A 22,599-nucleotide genomic window follows, 5' to 3' on the forward strand; every position below is an offset into this window, starting at 1 on the left:
CCCATCCTCTACCGTGCACCTATTAGGCCTGCAAACTCCAATGAGATTGAACAATATATCACTTAAGAATGAATACTTTAAGCTATTGTGCTGAAGTTGTTAGAACGTAAAGGCACAATGAGCCAGGTAAAGTCCCGCTACATCCCCAGACCAGCCTCCAACTTTCACTGCCATGCAAGCTCTTCAGTTTGTTAACTGTGGCTATATCAAAACTTTACTCCTCAACATCTAGGAACACCAGAAATAAACACGTAAATAAGAACTTTACCTTAGATTCACATCCTTTAAAAACATTCTTAATCTCAGGGTTTTATAATCTTTGTAAGCTCCAGATCAGACCCACTGCACTGATGCATGTATTTCTCAACTACTACGGCACAATGCCCCTTTTCTGGTGGGACTGAAAGCAGAGAGGGCTTTAAAATGGTTTAAAGTCAAAGGAATGTTAACAGTTTGATGTTTTGTCCCAGTAGTATATTGAAAAAATAGATCTTACCAGTCCAGATTCTTTCATCACTGTAGTGGCATTGCCAAAACAGAAGATTTCAAGGTGGTCGAATTCATTGCCGAAGTTATCCAACTCTTGAAAATAATACTTGGTCAATACAATCAGTGGAACTGTTCCAGGACATAAGGTGTTTCCCAGTCAGAACAGAAGCAACACAACATGTTAAAAAAAAGTTGCTTTTGGCAATTCTAGGTTAAGATGCCTTCTGGATGAGAATGCCTATGCCTTGTTGAACATCAGGTACAGTTACGCCCAAAGGATTGGAGCTGAAATGTCAGGTCTCACTCTAATGAACCAACAAGGACATCTTGTGCCAAGTGAAAACTATTTGTGCAATGTAAAAACAGTGCTACTATTTAGACATAGCATTGTCCTTTGAGAAAGAACATTTTCAATCCATCACAAACTTATTCTCTTTTAAATGATGGGAGTTTTCAAATTAAAGAGATTTCAATTTTTTTATATAATAAATAGTGCATTTAGAATTACCTCAGACAAACATGTTCAATGCGGCAAAATCTACTTACCATTAATATCGTAAGCTAAAGATTATTTCTTGTTAGTTTATAGTATTCTCAAATAAGTTCACCCTTACTATTAGTATAGATTATAAATTATCAATGGGATCAAGATTCCTGTTCAGCTATACAGTGAATAGCACAGCTTTACAGTTTCAAGCTGGTCAGAGAACTACATTGGAAACACTGACCGCAGATGCTATAATATAAATTAAGATATATACATGGCTCCCAACACAATTACAATCACACCAATACCTATTGCGCTTTGAATCTATTCCTCTTAACATTTCCACTGCTACAACTCTTTAAAACAAAGTTAATGCTTTAACAATTTTTTAAAAAGTGCTTCCAAAATCAAAAAGACAGCAAATACTACAAATGTGAAATAAGAGCATAAACATCATATCCTAATGAACTGTTAACCCTGTTAGCTATTTCACAAATGTTCCTCTGCTGTGTATTTCATCATTTTTGTTTTCAATGCTTATGTTATCATTTTCTTATGGAGGTTCATATTAAAGATCTTCAGACTTTACGTTCCTTTTGGAAATGTTCATGTGGCTGCAGTTAGTCTGCAGGAATGCTCAAAGTACAAACAAATTCATTCAGAAGATTTATTTGGTCTCTCACTACAAACAAGTTCAACATTACTAAGTCATGTATTTTTTGTTTTTTTATAACTATTTAGAAATTCAGTCTTTTGTGCAAACTAACAAGGAGTTGAAAATTAAATATTTGGCAGATTTCTTCACCAGGACTGTAGCACCTTCAGGAGCTGCCTTTTGCCTGATATGCATTCATAGATTCTTTCCTCTACCACTGGAGCTGGAAGTTGAGATTGTGCATTTCCTGTTTACCAGCCAATCCACGGTTCTGAATAAAATCATGAATTAAAGTGCCATCATTTCCTGAAACACAAATAAGTATTAAATCACACAGAGGATCAAGATTACAACTTGAAACTATTTGATAACACTTAAAAGATATTTTACAGAACTAAAAGTTTCAATATTACAATATTAAAGCTTATCTATGTTCCCTTTCTGGTTACATTTTTTTGGAGAAGAATAGTTCTTTTTTAGCTGGCTGCTGCTATACTTACAGCAGCATTGAAACCTTAATCTGCTTCATACAATCTGGGATAGCTCAACTTCCTTTAGTTCAGCATTCTTAGATTTGCACTTTGAGTTTATTCTAAGTAAGTCATTCCTGAGGATGTTACCGTCATCTCTTTTCACATACTCCACTGAATAATAGAGTTGGTTAGTCATTTGAATTATGATATTGAGTCATGAAGTTTCAGATTATGGTGGCATGCAATCCTGCTCCTGTTAAAAACACCACTGTCAACATCACTCATGTATCCTGGGCCCAACACATTGATGCAAACACAAAGAAGGTACATTTTGTTAGGAGTTTGAGGAGGTTTGTCATGTCACCAAAGACTTGCACATTTCTATAGCTGTATGATGGAGAACATTCTGACTGGTTGCATCAGAGCCTGGTGTGGCGCCTCCAATGTTCGGATTGCAAAAGGGTGCAGAGGGCTATAGGCTCAGCCAGCTTCATTACAGGCACAGATTACCCCAATATCAGAGATATATTCAAGAAGCAGTGCCTTAGGAAGGCAACATAGTTGCAAAGTGGTCAGTGAAACACTTTACAGCACCAGTGATCAGCTATCGGGGTGCAATTCCTGCCATTGTCTATAAGAAGTCTTCCCCATGACATCTGTGGTTTCCTCCAGCCACTGCGATATTCCCCCACATTCCAAAGGTGTACAAGTTAGGGTTACGTGAGTTACTTAAGTTATGCTGGCACCAGAAGCATGGTGTCACTTGTGGGCTGCCCCCAGCATATCTTTGGACTGTGTTGGCTGTTGATGCAAATAACATATTTTCCTGTACATTTTGATGTACAAGTAAATAAATAAAATTCATTAATTTCTCCATTAATAAGGACCCTCACCATCTAACACATGTCCTCTTCTCTTTACTACTGTCAGGCAGGAGGTACAGAAGTCTGAAGACTATGATTAAAGCAAAGCTTCCTCTCCTGTCGTGAGATTTCTGAATGGTCTGTGAACACTACCATATTATTCCTTCTGCTGCACTATTTATTTTTTGTAGTTTTTAGATTTTATGTCTTTGCATTGTGCTGCTGCTGCAAAACAACAAATATCACGACATATGTCAGTAATATTAAATTTGATTCTGCAGAAATGCTCGGTTTTGAGGTGCTGGATCATCACACTTGCTGTCCCCCTAAAGCAGCATCTTTATAAAAACCACACCATTCTCACTCATACAGACCTGTAGTCATCTACATACCTATATGCATCAGCAAATACGAACCATTCCACTCCTGCCTCTTCAATCTATTTCAGTCTCAGGACTACAGTATGGCACTAATAATTTTAATAAAAATCACAAACAAATGAGCTATCTGGATTAACTAACAATTTTTCTATAAGTATTCAGGAAGAAGGTTTGAGATTTCACTGTGAGAAAGCCATGAACACTGGAGTGATCTCAATGGAATTAGAATGAATCGAGAATGATATTATTTTCAAAAAGGATGATCAAACAGCTCACAAGCAACTACCAACCCCTACTACAATATAAAACAAACTGAATAATTTCAGATCAAGTGTGTAATAACCAAAGCAACATAGACTCTGGCAGGATGCATTCCACTCTACCAATATCTATGAATATTCTTTGAGGTAACTGCATTTTTTGTATAAAGAGAAAAGTTCATCCAGACTTCTAAATGGAAGTTGACAAATCCTACCTATTAATGAATTAATTAATTTACTGAGATACAGTGAGGAACAGTCCATTCTGGCCCCATCATCCAGCAATCCCCTGATTTTAACCTAACCCAATCACAGGACAGTTTGCGATGACCAAATAACCTTTGGATTGTGGGAGGAAACCAGAGCACCCAGAGGAAACCCATGCAGTCACAGGGAGAACTTACAAGCTCCTTACAGTTAGCAGTGGGAATTGAATCTGAATGGCTGGTACTGTAAAGCATTGTGACAACCACTACACTACTGTACCAATTAAGCTCAATGTTATGGAGACTCAGAGCAAATTTTGGAAAACATTTAGAAATTGACCAAAGGTTTGAAAACTTGTCTAAATTATATGAAGTTTGGAATTCCTTCACATTACTTGATATGAAAAGATCTGCAGCTAATACTGCATGGAAGTAGTAGATGAATTTATGAGCATTGAAAAACATGGTACTTATTTTTAAGACTAAAGTCATTGCAGGAGGATAAAGCATTATTTTGAATAATTCCTCACCTGACATTACAGAATAGGATGAGGTTCTGGACAGCAATGAGAGTAGACTGATCATTCTGCCCAGTTATTAAGTGCCGGTCGACCACCACATGAACTGCATCAGGTTCACTAGCTAAAAAGCGAAATGTGAAGAGAATAATGAGACTTTAATAAAACATCCAAACCACATGTAGACACACTTCTACTGGCTCCTCTAAAAAGCCATAAAGCTGTTTCTAACCTTACGTATAATTTCTATATCATAAATTTCATACTGATCCTTTTAAGATATTTTGAAATAAACATTATACCAATAACAGACTATTGTTGTTTCATTTCATATTTTTCACCTGCGCCCTCCTGCAGGACACAACTTCGTTCTATGGTACAAAGGTACAAGAGCAACCACAGAGCAGTACATTTCCAAAGGAACACTGTTCATCATCCATTCATTTACTCAAGACCAATTACTATTTTCCTTTTCCTCTGCAGTGCTGGAAGTTTTAAACACCAGTTTGCAACTTTTTTCCATAATCCAGACTTGAATCACACTATTTGACTCAACAATGTAGTATTCAGCTACAGAGAAATCAGGTGATATTTTAACAGGAAAGTTGTTAAATCCATCTCCTTTTAAATGTAAAGGAAGTCTTTAGAAGCAACCATGCACTAACAGGAGGACCAAAACTGACTTACCACTGAACGTGGCTCCAGAGTCTTTCACAAAATCCTCCACGATGACTGGAAGGCTTGCAAAATCTTTTCTCCTCACTAGCTCAAAGACAGAGGGCTACAAAAAAAAAAGCCCAAATGTAAAATATCCTTTACACTTGTGTACTGGAAATGATATAAAAACAACCTCGAATTTTGAAAATACAAAAGCTCAGACCTGATCAGATCATCATCTTAGGACTGGAAGGTGTTAACAATGCAGTTTTTAGTAAACTAGATTGCTCAATGATCTAATTACCAGTAAGTGCATCTTGTTTATTTATTTAAAGATGTACAAAATACAAGATTTTCAAGAACGTTCTTGGCGGTACAATTCACGGTGCTAACCAAGAATAAAACCAGCAAATTCAGCGGATTAAAAATGGCATTTTTTAGACTTCCACTGAAATTATCACAAGAAATCAGTTTAAAATCAATGCAAATTTTAGTGGCAGAAGAATTGCAAAACAAAAATCACTGGAAGTCGCATGTTTTTGCGTTGTCTGTCCTTCTATTCCACTTAAAATAGCTTATAGACCAAGTTGAAACTGAGATGGGTAAAAGAGGAGCTAACTAGGATTTCAAGAAACAGTGGGTGTACACTGTGCATGAAAGCAGTGATAATTTATGATAATAGACTCTTTGATGAAATAGCTCATATATTACAAGTATAAGAGGCTACATGTGGGAAAATGGTCAATGTAGTAGTATCACACATGGCAAGAAATTGGGAAGTATATAAGATGTCTAAAACTTGTTACTTTACATATGAGGAAGAAGATAAAATCACCATTCAGCTTGGAATGAGTTGAAGAACATGGGTCTGTGTAGAAACACAGCACTGAAGTAAAAGATCAGCCATGATCTTCTGAATGGCTTGAAACAACAAATGCCCTATTCCTCTCCCTGGTTTGTTTACCTTCAGAACAATTACCAGCTGACATTTCCCAAGAGCTTTCTGAAGCGATTGATGAATGTCACAACAATAAATATGGATATATCAAAATGCAAGTCTTCTTATGTTAAAAAAAAAGTTAACCTGGATGCTTACTCCAGTCATGCTATAGCCATGAAATATCCATGACTTTTCCTGGTTGGTAGCACAGCACAAAGCAGCAACTCCATGTCCCACCACACAAATTGGCTCTGCAATTAGACAAATAAAAGCAAAATAAATGGCTGATCCCATAACTGGGGAAAAGAGGTGGTGGTATTTTGTTGGGGGATACAGATGAGAAATCCAGATTCATTCACTTATCACTTGTACATTGAAACATACAGTGAAATGCATTGCTTCATTTATAGCCAACACAGCCTAAGGATATACCGGGGGCAGCTCGCAAATGTCACCACACATTCTGATGCCAACATAGCATATCCACAATGTTCAGCAGAATAACAGCAGCAGCAAAACAAGTTCCTTCTGACACATCTATCACCCACACACACACATACACAGTTCTCTAACTCCAGGGGTTCAGTCTCCAGTGGACTCGTGCACTCAGTCATCAGGCCTTCAACCATCATGCCTTGACTTCCGGACTTCTGACGTCGTCTCCAGGACTCAGCAATGATAGGACCCCAAATTCCAGGCCTCAAACTTTGGTCTCACCGATGATGGAACCAAGAAGTCTGGACTTGGCGACTCACATATCTAGGCAATCATTTGCCCTCATGCCTCCAGCCCACATGGACCTCTGATCCAACTAATCCAACGGGGGCATATCACTGACCTGGGGGGGGGGGGGGAGATGTAGGGGGGGCACCATACCTCATCCTCACGAGTCTTCTTCCACAGCACTCGCAGGACCAAAATCCATCCATGGATGTTTCTTGGTCTCTTTTCCACATCGCTGGCCTTCGAATGTGGAACACAGACCTAGGCTCAGGCCTGACGTCTGACTCTTCATGTGCCTGTCCCTGAACTGTAACCTGACCTCAACCTCCCCTGTCAAACCCTAAACCAAGCCTATGAATTTAAAAAACAATCAAGCCTGAGCCTTAGCTGTCACCTCTTGACCACTGAAAGATGGTTACGAGATGATAAAGCAGACAGAAGAGCTGTAAATCAAAACTCAAATTCAATCAGGTGAAATTGGTGAACTAGAGCATGATTCAACGGTATAAAAAGGCCAAAGGTGGTGCAGTTTCAAATAAAATTAATATAAAATCTTAAGTTCATTCCTTCACTCCCATCTACTTCTCTCAGTTTTCAGCGTATTTACTTAGCAATATTAAGACTTTCCAATAAAAAAAAATTATGATTGGCAACAAAACAAGTCCAAATGTTAACCAGGCCCCCTTCATCTGTTTATAAGAAAAATATTCAGTTTATTGGCCCTTCAGTTATTGGAATCTATCTAAACCTCCATCTCATCCTTCAGAATTCTGAAGACCCATGTCAGGTATTTTAAACCACCTCTGCTCTAAAGAAAACAGAACTAGCTTATGTTGTACTTTACCAAGCAGTTTTTTAAAGGCCATGAAGGCAAGTACAACTCCTTACTATTCATGTATGACCAACAGTGCTGCAGGTTTTTTAAAATATTACTTCAGGATGAAATTTTAAAATTTGTGGTTGTAATTCTCTCAAGGGATATGGGTGACACTCAGAAAGTTATTTACTTCCACTGCCTATTTGCCTCTAAAATGATGGTGAAAAGAAAGAATGCAGCTGGAGTCTATCTCGGCATGATATTAAATTTACTCATCCTTGCCCTGCATCCCTGCTTCCCTCGCCTCTAAATCATCACTCTAGTTCTAAAATATGGCTTTCAGATCTCAGCAGCTGTACTTCGCTTTCTTTGAGTAACCTTTCCAGCACAATGTCCCAGCAAACAGTTTCTGCTTTCGATTCCTAAGTGCTGTGTGCGGACATTTTCAAATTGCAGGAGAAATGTTCACTCTTGTGATTTGCATAATTCCATTATCTCTTCAGCTTGCGAATGGGGTGTCTTCTAAAACTTCCTTGATGATCACTGCCTCTCCCAATTTCCTATCTGCCGCTCCTGGTCTTCTTTTCCTCCAGCACAGCAACACATTGTTTTCATATGGAACCATGATCCCTCATGCTTCTGTCCCCATCCAGGTTTCCTAGGCTATGCTGCCACATGGAGAAAGAGCTCTGGAGCAGCTTGTATGTCTTTCCAAATTTTGACAAACTGATTATATTACTGCTGTCCAATCAAATTCTTTCTTGCCAATCACATGTACATCTTCCAGAGAAGGTCATTGAATAGCAATCTGGAGCTGAATCTATGAATTGGCTTCCTCAGCCAACTTCGAATATGCGAATGTCAAACAATGACCGTGGCCTAAATTCCTATTTTTGGGATTCAATGCCATTACCATTGAGCAGACTGGACCAGATTCTGTGTCTCCAAAAGCAAGTGTCCCACGTTAAGTGCCTCATCTCCTGTCACTTCCACGCCGTTTCATTATCAACAAGGCACAAGTCAGGTTTGTAATGGAATACCTTTCACATGCCTGAATGAGTTCAACTCCAACACTACTCAAGGAGCTCAACGTGATCCAGGTCAAAGCATCACATTTGGCCCTCACTCACCCATCTAAGTACTGAATTCCTCCCCCACTCTGTACCGCCTAAGAATTACAAAGCACTACTCACTAAGTAGGACCTCCCCAACCTATGCTCCCAAACCACCAAGAAAAACAAGAGCCTTGGCACACAAGACCATCATCACCTGAAGCTTCCAAAGTCAAACACCACTCTGAACAGGAAATTTATCATTTTAGGTTGAAACCTCCAAACTCAGTGTCCCACAACACTCTAGAGTATAATCTGCAACAGGGCTGCTGCTAATCAAAGACAGCTCAACACCACCTTTCCAAAGGCCAGTAGTCTCAACAATAAATATTCACATCTCATAAGTGAAAGAAAATCCCCTCAGCTGGATCAGCAAATTTACAGATTACACCAAGATCGGGAGTGTTGGGGTCAATGAGGAAGGTTGTCATGGCTTGCAGTGGTATCAGGACCAGCTGAAAAAAATGGACTGAAAAATGGAAGATGGAATTTAAAGCAGACTAGTGTGAGGCACTTTGGTAGGATCAACCAAGTTAAGTCTTACACAGTGAACGGTAGGGCACTGAGCAGTGTGGTAGATCAAAGGGATCTGGGAATACAGGTCCATAATTTGTTGGAAGTGGCATCACAGGGTCATACAGAAAACTTAATAAATCAATGTATTGAGTACAGGAGATGGGATGTTATGTTGAAGTTGTATAAGATATCGGTGAGGCCTAATCTGGAGTACTGATGAGCAGTTTTGGTCACCTAGCTACAGGAAAGATGTAAATAAGGTTGAAACAATACAGAAAATAATTTACAAGGATGTTGCTGGGTCTGGAGGACCCGAGATACAAGGAAAGATTGAATAGGATAGAACTTTATTCCTTGGAACATAGAAGATTTAGAGGGATAGAGGGATACAAAATTATGAGGGGTATCGATAGGGTAAATGCAAGCAGGCTTTTTCCACTGAGGATGTGTGGTACTGCAAGCAGAGGTCATGAGTTAAGGATGAAAGGTGAAAAGTTTAAAGGAATATGAGGGGAAACTTATTCATTCAGAGGGTTGCAAGAGTGTGGAACAAGCTGCCAGCACAAGAGGTGCATGCAATCTCCAGATCAATGTTTAAGACGAGTTTGGATAGGTACATGGATGGTACGGTATGGAGGGCTATGGTCTCAGTGCAAGTCAGTGGGTGTAGGCAGTCTAATTGGTTCAGCATGGATTAGACAGACTGAAGGGCCTAATTCTGTACTGGACTCTCCTATGACTCTAAATTTATTTCAAAGGTTTTTATTTCAGAAAGCACGTATTTCCTCACACTTCTATTATAAGTTATTATTATGGTTGTGAATGTGTTACTCACTTTTCTCAGTGCAGAAATTCTGAAGAATCTTGGCCAGATATCCACTGTTTGCAAGATCTACCATAGCACCGGGACAATTAGGAATCAAGATAGCATTGTATCTAGCACCTTGAGACACAAAATATGTCAATTAAGAGCAAATTACAAAAAAAATCATAAACCAAAATATTAAGTTTCAAGATGCTTCAAAACTAAAATAGTTTAAACTCCAGTGAGTGTCATTCACTGTTGGGGAAGAAAATACCTGAAGCCACAAAGGCCTTTGCGGTCTCTCACAAGTTATACCTATTATCATCTTCATGCCTGTTTCACTAATACATACATTGCAGATTCCTACCTTTTCCTTTTTCCTATACTCACTTTTCCACTCAAGTTTGTTGCTAGCTTCATCCTGTTCAATTACAGCAAATTAAATTGCTTCTGGAATTTATGAATTGCAATGCTCAGAGAACATAATATATCCTTAACGACTGAAACTTTAGGAATATGATCTGGGTTTATGCAATGTGTTCAATCACTTTACTGTAATTAAAAACAGTTAATTACATTGCTTACAGAAACATGCTCTCTCAAATTTTGTACAGGCAGTACCCGGGTTACATACGAGTTCTGTTCCTGAGTCCGTCTTTAAGTCGGATTTGTACGTAAGTCGGAACAAATACATCCGGTATTATTTAGCGTCAGTTAGTTATACGTTTGTCTTAGTATATAGTATATATTTTACCTTTCTATGCATATAAAACACTTTTATGTATTCCAATAATTAAACCACTGCGTTGCTTATAATAATTGTAGATCTCATCGGGGCAGGGCCTTTCACATGCTCCATTATTCTCACTTTATCTGTTATCCTTTAAAATTGTTCCGATCGTTGACTGACTGTAGCCTAACGATTTTCCAATGACCGATGGCGTTTCAGCTCTTTCCAAACGCTTTATTATTTCCACTTTATTTTCAATCGTGATCGCTTCCCGTCAATGGAACAGAAACACTGCAGGTGGCAGGTCCTGAGCTCCGCCGGCTCCCGAGGTCTGCTGGGTCCTAAGGACCACCACACTGAATTCCCCGGGTCCGCACTGAGACAGGTTAAATGGGACAAGTGGGGGCTGTGCTGGGTTTGGGTATTTGATCCTCCACAATATTCCATGTGGGAATTTAAACTGGAGGTGGCAGTGTTTTTCTTATGAGGTCGAGTTGCGAGCTCGACATCAACCCGGCACAGGAGCAGTCTGTCACTGGATAAAACTCCAGCCCAGCGCTGACTTCACTGCACCACCAGCCAACCGGGACGGGGGGCGGGGGGTCAGGGTGAATCTTACTAAGAAAAATTTAAGCCAAATTCAAAGTTAAACACTCATCACAGTGACAACGGCAACGACTTAAAATGGCGGATGGAGTCGCAATCCAACTTTAAATGGCGGACAGCATCGCGATCTGATTTAAAATGGCGGACAGCGTTCTCCTTCCTTGGTTCGTAAGTACGAATTGTCCATAAGTCGGATGTTCGTAACTCGGGGACTACCTGTACTTCAATATATAACATATTTGTATTCTATATACAAATTTCTGACTACTAACAGCCATTAGTCTAATCTTCACTTCACTATATTTAATCTTAACATCAAAATACAGACAGATATAATGACATGCACCCACAGAATACAAATTTTCTACTATATGTTGAATTTATCAAATATTACACACATCATTGTGAAGGAGAATCTTACCATCAATTGACTCCAGTTTAGCCGGGTTGGCATATGGCTTCATGCGAAAATCATTTATCCAGCGAATATTATTCTCATCCAGCTCCACAAATTCCATTGGCTTCCCCTATTACAAATAAATATGGATGAAGGATTTCAGATAATGGCCTCCACAAAATGGATGTCACCTGACTTGGGGCAGAATTATGCTGCTACACACATAAGGGAGTGACAAAGTGTTAATATTCACTGACAACAGTTGTAGTCTATTTCATTAAATACATAAAGGCCGGTGCTTAAAACATAGCTTCATTTTTTTAAGTGCTGAAATCAAGTCTGTGAACTATACAATTGCATTCTACAAAATTTTAATAAAACTAGTTGAAATTTCCACAAGATTATCCTTGGTGAAATTAAGTGTGATTAAATATATTTACATAATCTGAGCAAAATAATTTAAAAGGCATTAGTTCCACTTAATCCTCCAACATTGTAGTTTAATTAGTGCACCTAACTGCAAGAAGAAAGCAAAGGACATAGAAGTTTAGGGTTTCTCCGATCACTTTATGGTATAATCTGATAGTATCTGTGGGATTTATTTACACATGTCAAATTTAAATGACCTGTATTTGAATAACCCTTGTCCCTGCCGAAGGACCTAGATATGAAAACCAAGTTACCGCTTTGCCATCAGACAGACGGCTAAATGTGCAGCAAGGCAAGATGACAGTGGAAATCATGGAAACTATTTACATCTGCACTATTAATGGAAAGCTTTCTGGTAAAATGTGACCATGGAGAGAAAGATTTTATGGACAGAAAGTTGGTGAAAAAATACTTTGTGCCACAAGAAATAGCTTGAAAATAATGACTGCACTTTGGCCTCCACTGATTCCATAACAGCTCACCCATGCAAAAGTACAAATAGCATTACCCAGTTGCAATCACAAAAGTAAACATCCCAATAAAATAGCTAACTCCAAGGTACTTACCCCTGGAGTGGCAATCTGGAGGTTAAAAGCTGTGCTACAAAGCATAAAAGACTGATGGAAGGACTGTGCAGATACTCCTGTAACAAGAGGGTAATTGGAAGAAAGGAAAAAAATAAACAGCTTAATAGAATCTTGTACTGAGTGTTTCCCAACTTTTTTTAGCCCAACACCTTCTTAAAGTACCTTAATACTTGCCAACACCCCTCTTAGGCCCAATGTACTTTCTGGCACCCTCCACGGTGTAAGAACTACCATATGCTAACATGAGAAAAATGATTCTACTTTAATTTTTTATTTGTCTTTAAACCTAGCTTACTTGGTACCTGTGCACTGTATAGCAGTTTCGATATCACTGTGATTCTTGACTTTGCTGGTTTTTTGCAAGAGATGAAATATCTGATTCAAGTTGTGACCGTAAAAGCCTTAAGTCCCCACGCACAACAAAGTCTAAGCGGTTTCTGTTTTTTGTGAGTATGCTGTTCACCGCACTGGAGCCTCTTTCAACAAGGTACAAGGATGGAAATGCAATGAAAGAGCAGATTGGCTCTTCTCCAAAGATGAGGAATCTTTGTATGACAGTGTAGCCATATACCACAAAAGCCGACATTCTTGAAAAGCATTTTGCTTCATCGACATTCTGAATTTTAATATTTTCTTCGTGCAAGCTCTCTTCCTGTTCCTCCACCTTGCAAAGAAATGGGTTAATCAGCCAGTCTGGAATTTCCAGATCATTCAAATCCTTGAATTGATTTCGAAACTCCTTCTCCAGTGACTGCAGGTGTAAGCAGTACTCTTGCAAATCACTGTCTGTGAAAGACATCTTATACACCTCTACGTGAATGAGAGGTGACCCGATAGAGGTGTATAAGATGATGAGAGGCATTGATTGTGTGGATAGCCAGAGGCTTTTTCCCAGGGCTGAAATGGTTGCTACAAGAGGACACAGGTTTAAGGTGCTGGGGAGTAGGTACAGAGTTGATGACAGGGGTAAGTTTTTTTACTCAAGAGAGTGGTGAGTGCGTGGAATGGGCTGCCAGCAACAGTGGTGAAGGTGGATACAATAGGGTCTTTTAAGAGACTTTTTGTTAGGTACATGGAGCTTAGTAAAATAGAGGGCTTTAAGTAAGCTTAGTAATTTCTAAGGTAGGGACATGTTTGGCACAACTTTTTGGGCCGAAGGGCCCGTATTGTGCTGTAGGTTTTCTATGTTTCTATGTTCCTATGCAGAGAAACTGAGAACATTCTTTTCTCATTGCTATGCTTATTTATTTCCAATTTTCCAATATAAGTGGACACTGCACTTTTTGCCTGGATTCAGTTGAAATTCTCACCCTGCAGCTTCATATTTAGGATGTTCATTTTGTCATACAGATTGGCTAGGTCTGCCACATCTCCACATAGTCCAATCTTGATCCCAAGCTCTTGTCAACTTTGAGCAAAAATTCAACCACAGTGTCAAAAAGATCAAAAAAACATTTTCAGCAGCAGTTTTTGACAGCCAACACACTTCAGTGTGAAGAAGCAAGAGTTCAAATTCTTGGCTGCAAGATGCTAACGATGAATTACATAATGGATTACAAACAACTTGGAATTTCTTTTTTTCATAAATGCCACTAAACCAACATGGTGACCTGTCACATATGGTGCTCCATCTGTTGCACAAAAAATCATGTTCCTAATCAGAATGCTTTTAACCTCAATATACATTTTGAGCTCGTTGTAGATTGATACTCCACTTATGTTTGTTTTTACAAAAGGGAATCAATAAACTTCATTATTTCTGATAAACAGTATGTGTATATGCTATTAGCAATGCCTCATTGTTTTGCACAGTTGACTCATCCAGTTGTATCCCAAATTCTGTTTTTGTAGCTCTGTGCATAGTTGATATTCAATGTCTTCGCTCATTTCATCAATATGATGAGCTACAGAGTTATTATTCAGAGAAATTGATTTTAAAATACTGGTATTGTGGTGACCCACTTTCTGCGCAGGCGAACCGGCTCACAAATAGCCAGCGCGCGGGGGGAGACTTTGGTAATGCACCTCTGATGTCATTTCCGCCCGGAGAGGGCAGGCGCTAGGGATTAAAAGCCAGCGCCGCAAAGTTCGAATAAACTAGTCTCGAAACGACTTACCGACTGCGTGTCGTTATTTCAGCACTTTGTGTAGCACATCGCTAAATTGGTGACCCCGACAGTCCAAACGGGATTTGGACCAAAGATGACCGACTCTTCATCTGTTCACGCAGTTTCGCTACAACTGCTGACTTTCTGGGCGCTGCAATCACGCAGAAGCAGAAGCCCAGTTCCAGATTTGGCAGATATCTTCTGATTCCACGCGTTACTATCACGTGGTGAGCACCCTTGACCAGGAGACGGCCGCCCAGGTTGCGGATTTCATACAGTCGCCCCCGGAAGAAGGCAAATATGAAGCATTCAAAGTGCAGCTCATTGGGACCTTTGGCCTCTCACGGCGTGAGTGGGGTGCCCGCCTGCTTCACCTGGACGGTTTGGGAGACAGACTGCCGTCAGCATTGATGATCGAGATGCTGGCCCTGGCTGACGGACACAAGCCCTGCCTCATGTTCGAGCAAGCGTTCCTGGAGCAACTGCCCGAGGACATACATCTGCTGCTGGCTGACGCAGATTTCAGTGACCCCCGGAATGTGACGGCCCGGGCAGACGTGCCGTGGAAAACCAAGAGGGATAACGTGGCGTCCGTCGGTCAGATTACCAGGCCATGCGCCCAACAGCAGACCAGACCAGGCCCGGAAGGGGGGCGCACACAACACAGAGGCAGGAGTGAGGAGGCCAGTGAACAGCGGTGTTTCTACCACCAGCAGTGGGGCACAAAAGCCCGCCATTGTCGCCCGCCCTGCAAGGGCCAGGGCCAGCTGCCGCTAATGACTATGGCGGCTGGCCACCAGGACAGCCTCTTGTACGTCTGGGACAAACAGTCGGGACGCCGCTTCTTGGTCGACACTGGAGCGGAAATCAATGTCTTGCCCCCGACAGGGTACGACACCTGCAACAGGAAGCCAGGACCCACCGAGGGCCACAAACGGCAGCACAATACGGACCTACGGCACCTGCACAGTGCAGCTGCAGTTCGGTGCCAGCCGGTTCACGTGCACTTCACACTGGCCGTGGTGGCCCAACTACTTCTGGGGGCGGACTTCTTGCGAGCTCACAGCCTGCTGGTCGACTTGCAAGGGAAAAGACTAGTACATGCCAAGACTTTCCAGACGTTCTCCCTGGGTGAAGCCAAGTTGCCGGCCCCACACCTGGACTCCATCACGCTGTCCGACAACGAATTCACCACAATCCTGGCGGACTTTCCATCGATTCTGGCACCGCAGTTCATGGCAACCATGCCCTGACACGGGGTTCAGCACCACATCCCGACCAAGGGACCACCCCTCCACGCCCGCGCACGAAGGCTCCCCCCGGAAAAGCTCTGCCTGGAGAAGGAGGAGTTCAAGAGGATGGAGGAATTGGGGATCTTACGGAGGTCCGACAGCCCATGGGTCTCCGCCCTGCACATGGTGCCCAAAGCAGCCGGGGGTTGGAGACCATGTGGCGACTACCGCAGACTGAACGAGGCTACAACTCCAGACCGCTACCCCATGCCACACATACAGGACTTTGCAGCAAACCTGCATGGGGCAAGAATATTTTCCAAAGTAGACCTCATCTGGGGATATCATCAAATCCCGGTGCACCCTGAAGACATCCCCAAAACAGCACTTACCACCCCGTTTGGCCTGTTCGAGTTCCTCCGAATGCCGTTCGGCCTGAAGAATGCCGCACAGACGTTCCAGCGGCTAATGGACACGGTGGGACGCGACCTGGACTTTGCGTTCATCTATTTGGACAACATCCTTATAGCCAGCAGTAGTCGCCAGGAGCATCTGTCCCACCTCCACCAGCTCTACTCCCGCCTGAGTGATTTCGGCCTCACGATCAACCCGGCCAAATGCCAGTTCAGTCTCGATACCATCGACTTCCTGGGCCACAAGATTACCAAAGATGGGGCAACACCTCTGCCCGCCAAGGTAGACGCGATCTGCCACTTTGCCCGGCCCAACACAGTCAAAAGCCTACAGGAGTTTGTTGGTATGGTGAACTTCTATCACCATTTCCTCCCCTCAGCAGCCCGTATCATACGCCCTTTGTACACCCTGATGTTGGGTAAAGGCAAGGACATTACTTGGGATGAGGAGGCCGTGGCCGCTTTCGTTAAAGCCAAGGAATCCTTGGCAGATGCCGCGATGCTGGTGCACCCCAGAACGGACGTCCCGACCACACTCACGGTGGACACATCCGACACAGCAGTCGGTGGGGTGCTGGAGCAGCTCATCGAGGGGCGCTGGCAACCCCTGGCGTTCTTCAGCAAGCACCTACGACCACCCGAACTCAAGTACAGTGCTTTCGACCGGGAGCTGTTGGCACTGTATCTGGCAATCTGGCATTTCAGGTACTTCTTAGAAGGCAGGCTGTTCACCGCGTTCACGGACCACAAACCGTTGACCTTCGCGTTCACAGTCCTGGACAGGCTACGCGAAAGGCTCGGCAACCTGGCCCCCGTGCCAACTTCACAGCACGGACAGACCCCGACCCATGTACCCAAGGACCTGCAGAACTTCTAGCTTGTGTTTGTACGAAGGGGCGGACACCGGGCACCGCTACAGCGGCCGTACGAGGGGCCGTTCAAGGTGATCAACAACAACGGGTCCACGTACGTTCTGGACATTGGGGGGAAAGAGGAGGTTTTCACGGTGGACTGACTCAAACCGGCCCATGTGAACTTGGCGCAGCTGGTCGAGGTTCAGGCACCACGGTGCAGAGGCAGACCTCCCAAACAGAGGCTGATTCAGACTGTGGACATTGGGGGGTGTATTGCCGGTTCTGGGGGGTGGGATGTTATGTGGCGGCCCACTTTCTGCGCAGGCGAACCAGCTCACAAATAGCCAGCGCGTGGGGGGAGACTTTGGTAATGCACCTCTGATGTCATTTCCGCCCGGAGAGGGCGGGCGCTAGAGATTAAATGCCAACGCCGAAGTTTGAATAAACTAGTCTCAAAACGACTTACCTACTGCGTGCCGTTATTTCAGCGCTGTGTGTAGCACATCGCTACAGTATCCATTTTGAGAACAGTGGTGAACACTTCTGATATAGCATGATTTATTTATCTTTCATCAATTGTATGAGATATAAAAGTCAACAAGTGTTTTCAGTGCTAATTATTTTCAGACATTCCACAATTATAATAATAGACTGAGAATAAAAGGAGTAATTTGATGAACTGCGACTTCTCATTAAATTTAATAGAATATACCATCAATTTCCCGTAACATAAGGTCTAAGAAATAATGCAAACCATAAAGATAAACAATTTTATAAAGGAGGACTTTAGCAGGTGATTGGAAAGTACACAGATAGCATCTAACCAGTGGTGTCATTAGACTCTGTATGTTAACATCTCCTTACTTTAATCTTAAGTTCCCACCTGCATCAAGAAGACAGTATCATTCCAGTACCTCAGAAAAATAAGGTAATATACCTCAACTATTATCACCCAGTGGGTCAGACATCCAGCATCATGCATTAACTCCAGCTACCCAGACAATCTCAACCCACTGCAATTCACCTATTTCACCTACAGCCCAAAATAGGTCTATGGTGGATGCCATCTCCCTGACCTGACACTCATGTCTGGAGCATCTGGACAGCAAAGACAACCACAATAGACTATCGCTCCATCTTTAATACCGTAATTCCAAACAAACTCATCACCAAACTCTGAAACCTGGGAATCAATGTCTCAGGACAACTGGATCCTCAACTTCCTGACCAACAGACCGGAGTAAGTATAGGCAGCAACATTTCCACTGCGACTCTTCTAAACCGCAGTTCCCCACTAAGTTGATTCTTCAGCGCACTTCTCTACTTCATGTATGTTCTTGATTGCATGTTCTGTTTTTTGCTCTAACTCCATCTGCAATTTTGGAGATGATACCACTGTAGTGGGTTGTATCTCAAATAACAATGAGATGGAGAACAGGAAGGAGGGAGAGATCCTAGTGACAAGGTATCGTGAAAACAACATTTCCCTCAATGTCAGCAATACAAAACAGCTGGTCATTCACATCAGGAAGGGTGGGGGAGGGGTACAGTGCACATGCTCCTGTCTTCATCAATGATGCCGAGGTTGAGAGCTTCAAGTTCCTAGAGTAAACATCACCATGGCTTCTACTAGTCCAATCATGTAGAAAAATGCACGTCTCCTTTGATCCTTACCAAGTTTTGTCGACGCACCATAGAAAGCATCCTATCAGAATGCATCACAACTTGGTATGGCAACTGCTCTGCCTGTGACCTCAAGAAACAGCAGAGAGTTGTGGGCAGAGTTCAGCACCTCCTGTAAACCAACCTTCCTTCCATGGATTCTGTGTACATCTCTCACTGCATCAGTGAAGCAACCAACATAATCAATGATCCCACCCCTCTCCCATTGGGCGGAAGATTCGAACACCTGAAAGCACATACCAATATGCTCAAGGACAGCTTCAACCCTGCTGTTATAAGACTACTGAATGATACCCTACTATAAGGTGTACTCTTGAGTTCACAGTCTACACCATTATGACCTTGCACACAATAGTCTACTGGCACTGCACTTTCTCTGTAGCTGTCACACTGTATTTTGTATTCTGTGTTCAGTTGTTGTTTTACATTGTACTACTTCAATGTACTGTGTAATGATTTAATCTGTATAAACAGCTTTATATATATATATATATATATATATATATACAGTAAAATATACAATATATACAATAAAAAGATTCCGCTTCATATATATATATATATATATATATATATAAGCTTAACTGTTCACCAAAGTATGTGACAACAATAAACCAATTGGTATAAATGGGTACAATGCAAACTTTAATAACTGGAAAGAGAGCACACACTAGACCAATGGGGCAACAGCAAGACACTTGTGCAACACAAAGCTGAAAACTTGCAGATAGAACACATTTTCCAGGGCATGCCCTTCCTCCACAAATGATCGTTTTGGCAAATATAGTATATGTGCCAGTTTTTTTTTTAAATGGGAGCTCCAATGGTCTCTGTTGATGCTCAAGGAAATGTGACCCCAGGTTCATCATAGAAGTTGTTTGATTTGTTCGTACACAAACCATCCAGAACACATGCTCCAGCTTGCCGCGTTAACCAAGCTACAAATAAGCAGACATCCCACCTCTCCTGGAAGTTCCGGGACTCTCCCGCATATTGATAGCGGATATATATATATATATATTCTGTGGGCGGGCTTTACAGTCTACCTCTCTCTCTCTTTCATTGTCCATCAGTTCAGATTAGTGTCCTGCAACGCTATGGCAGAGTGTTCCAAAAAAAGTTATAAAACGTACTTCACCCTAGACTACACTAAAGTGTACCCCTGCCTATGGCAGAATTCAGATGTCAGCTGACTCACAAAACACTTGTGAATCTGATGTCTTGCAAAATTAACAAATTCATTAACACAGACTGCTATGAGGTCGAGACTTCCGGCAAAATGCTCAAATCTGCCAAGCAAGCCAAATCACAGTACAAGGAAAGTTTGCAAAAGAAATCGAAAAGCTATTTGCATTAGCATTTAGCTATTATCATTGAGAATGCCAACAAAATACTCAACGTGTGTGTGTGTGTGTGTGTGTGTGTGTGTGTGTGTGTGTAAGTACTTTCAATATGTGATCAAATAAACTGTTGTGTTCTTTCATAATCAAATGTCCTGTATAAGTCGACCTATGGGGGCGGGGTGGTTTTTGTAGGGTGGGATGTCTGAATAAGACATGTGGAGAGAGGATATATTGACAATAACAATCTGAGTTTATTATGTGTTGCACTGGAGATTTGCATACGAATCAGAATCTGTTACTCGTTCAAGTGTGACCCTTTACTTCGCTGGGTTGCAATACAGCAACAGGGAATGGATTTCGTGGGCAAATTTTTGTGCTGGTTTCCACGTTAGTGGCCCCCTCACTACCGTGCCGACCCTCACAGTCCGATAGGACCGCCCTCCGATCACCGACCTGCCGGCACCCTGAGCTGAGCTCGGCGGCAGGTGACTTCCCTCTCCACTCTCCGGGCCTTTCACTCACTGGCCGCGGAGTTCCGCCCGCCTTCAACCCACCTCCGGCAGCTGCGCTCAACACCATCAGGCAGCTGGGTTTAGAAGACATGGCTCCGGCCCTCTGCAGCAAGAAGGGAACGGCAGAACCCTCAGCCACGCAGCGACCGACAGCGGTACCTCTGCTGCCCGCTCTCGTACTCCCCGGGCCCGACGCCTACTGCTCCTGTTGCCTCGGAACCGTCCTCCGCAACTACGCTTCCCCCGGTGTCTCCGCCCATTCTCTACCGACTAATGTCTAGCTCCACAGGCTGAATTTCATTAATTCGTTGATACGTCTAGCCTTTTCTGGTGCTTCACTCAATGGCATGTTAACCGCATAATTTTAAGAAAGAGTTTCAGTGATCTTGTTATCAGGCTCTAGGATGATAAGGGAACTGGACTGTATTTTACTCGTGGTCTCGCAAATCTGAGATGCTGAGGTATTACATATAGTTCGGTCTTGGTCCTCTAGAGCATCATCCTGCGACAGAACATCATGCTGGGGATGTTAACAATGTTTATTTTCTAACCTGCGTACACGGTTAAAAAGCATTTTTTACTTGCTTCTCCTCCCCCCCCCCCCCCCCCAACTATATCTGCATTTCACTTACACACACGAATCGATACAATAGGGAAATTGCAGCTGGAACTTAAAACTCTGCAAGTTATTTTTTCCCTTCTCCAAATTTACGTTAAACTTAATTTCTATAATTGCAAATGTGAAGTCTTTTATGGACAAACATAGTCAAGTTCAGCATTTTTAATAATTAGTCATTTCCTTCCTTTACTAGCTGTAAAAAAACAATGGCATGTTGATAATCTGTATTGATACTTTTTAATCCTCCTTATGAGAAAATAATTGAAAATACCTTTTTAAAAACTATAATCAATTATATAGTAATAATGCAAGCAGAAATTCTGATCCCTTTCCCCTACATTAGTTCTATAAATTAAGTAGCTGCTTCTCTAAGAACAAGGTGTATTCTTGTGCAGCTCTTGTGTGTATTTTCTTCATCTTGTCAGTTCTTGCTTCCATAATTACAGTTCTTCTATAATATCTTACAGGCTGAACATTTGGACCATTCCAAAAACGTAGTTTGTCTTTACTTGCCCTGATTGACTAGTTGTTTAACTGTGTGCTAAGTATTTCTAATACTACCTGTTTCTTAAGGGCGTATAGAGTTATGGAGCGCTACAGCATAGAAAAGGGCCTTTCAGTACATCTAGTGCATGCAGAATTGGTCTTCTGCCTACTCCCATCTATCTGCACCCAGACCATTTCCCTCCAAAACTCTCCCATCCATGTACCTGTACAAACTTATCTTAAATGTTACAAATAAATCTATACTTATCACTTAAGGCAGCAGCTCATTCCACAGTCACACCACCCTCTGAGTGATGAAGTCTCTACTCAGATTCCCCTTTAATATTTCAGCTTTCATTTTAAATCTATGACCTCGAGCTGTAGTCTCATTCATCCTGAGGGGAAAAAGCCTGCATGCATTCACTTCATCTATAACCCTCGTAACTTAGACCCTTATAAGATTCTCCTGCACTCCAGGGAATAAAGTCCTAGACTATCCAACATTTCCCTGTAACTCAGGTCCTCAAGTCCTGGCAACATCCTTGTAAATATTCTCTGTACTCTTTTACGCATATTAATATCTTTCCTGTAGGTAGGAGACCAGAAATGCACACAATTGAATTGAATAATCTTTATTGTCGTTATACATAGTTACAATGAAACTCTGTTTGGCTTCCTCTCAGGCAATTAAATAAAATG

The 22,599-nt window shown here is 41.9% G+C and overlaps 1 protein-coding gene across 1 annotated transcript; it reads right to left on the reverse strand.

The window, feature by feature from the left end:
- Positions 1–1,629: 1,629 nt before the first annotated feature.
- On the reverse strand, positions 1,630–21,158 carry gatd1 (glutamine amidotransferase class 1 domain containing 1). The gene is made up of 8 exons (XM_073049376.1): positions 20,838–21,158; positions 12,630–12,706; positions 11,659–11,764; positions 9,932–10,039; positions 6,085–6,179; positions 5,019–5,112; positions 4,344–4,455; positions 1,630–1,937 (listed from the first exon to the last, which is right to left on the reverse strand). Exons 1-8 carry the CDS (start codon positions 20,884–20,886, stop codon positions 1,931–1,933), a joined length of 648 nt encoding a protein of 215 aa, XP_072905477.1. The 5' UTR covers positions 20,887–21,158; the 3' UTR covers positions 1,630–1,930.
- Positions 21,159–22,599: the final 1,441 nt, after the last annotated feature.

Source organism: Hemitrygon akajei, chromosome 6, assembly GCF_048418815.1.
Source record: "Hemitrygon akajei chromosome 6, sHemAka1.3, whole genome shotgun sequence".
NCBI classification, from domain to species: Eukaryota; Metazoa; Chordata; class Chondrichthyes; order Myliobatiformes; family Dasyatidae; genus Hemitrygon; species Hemitrygon akajei.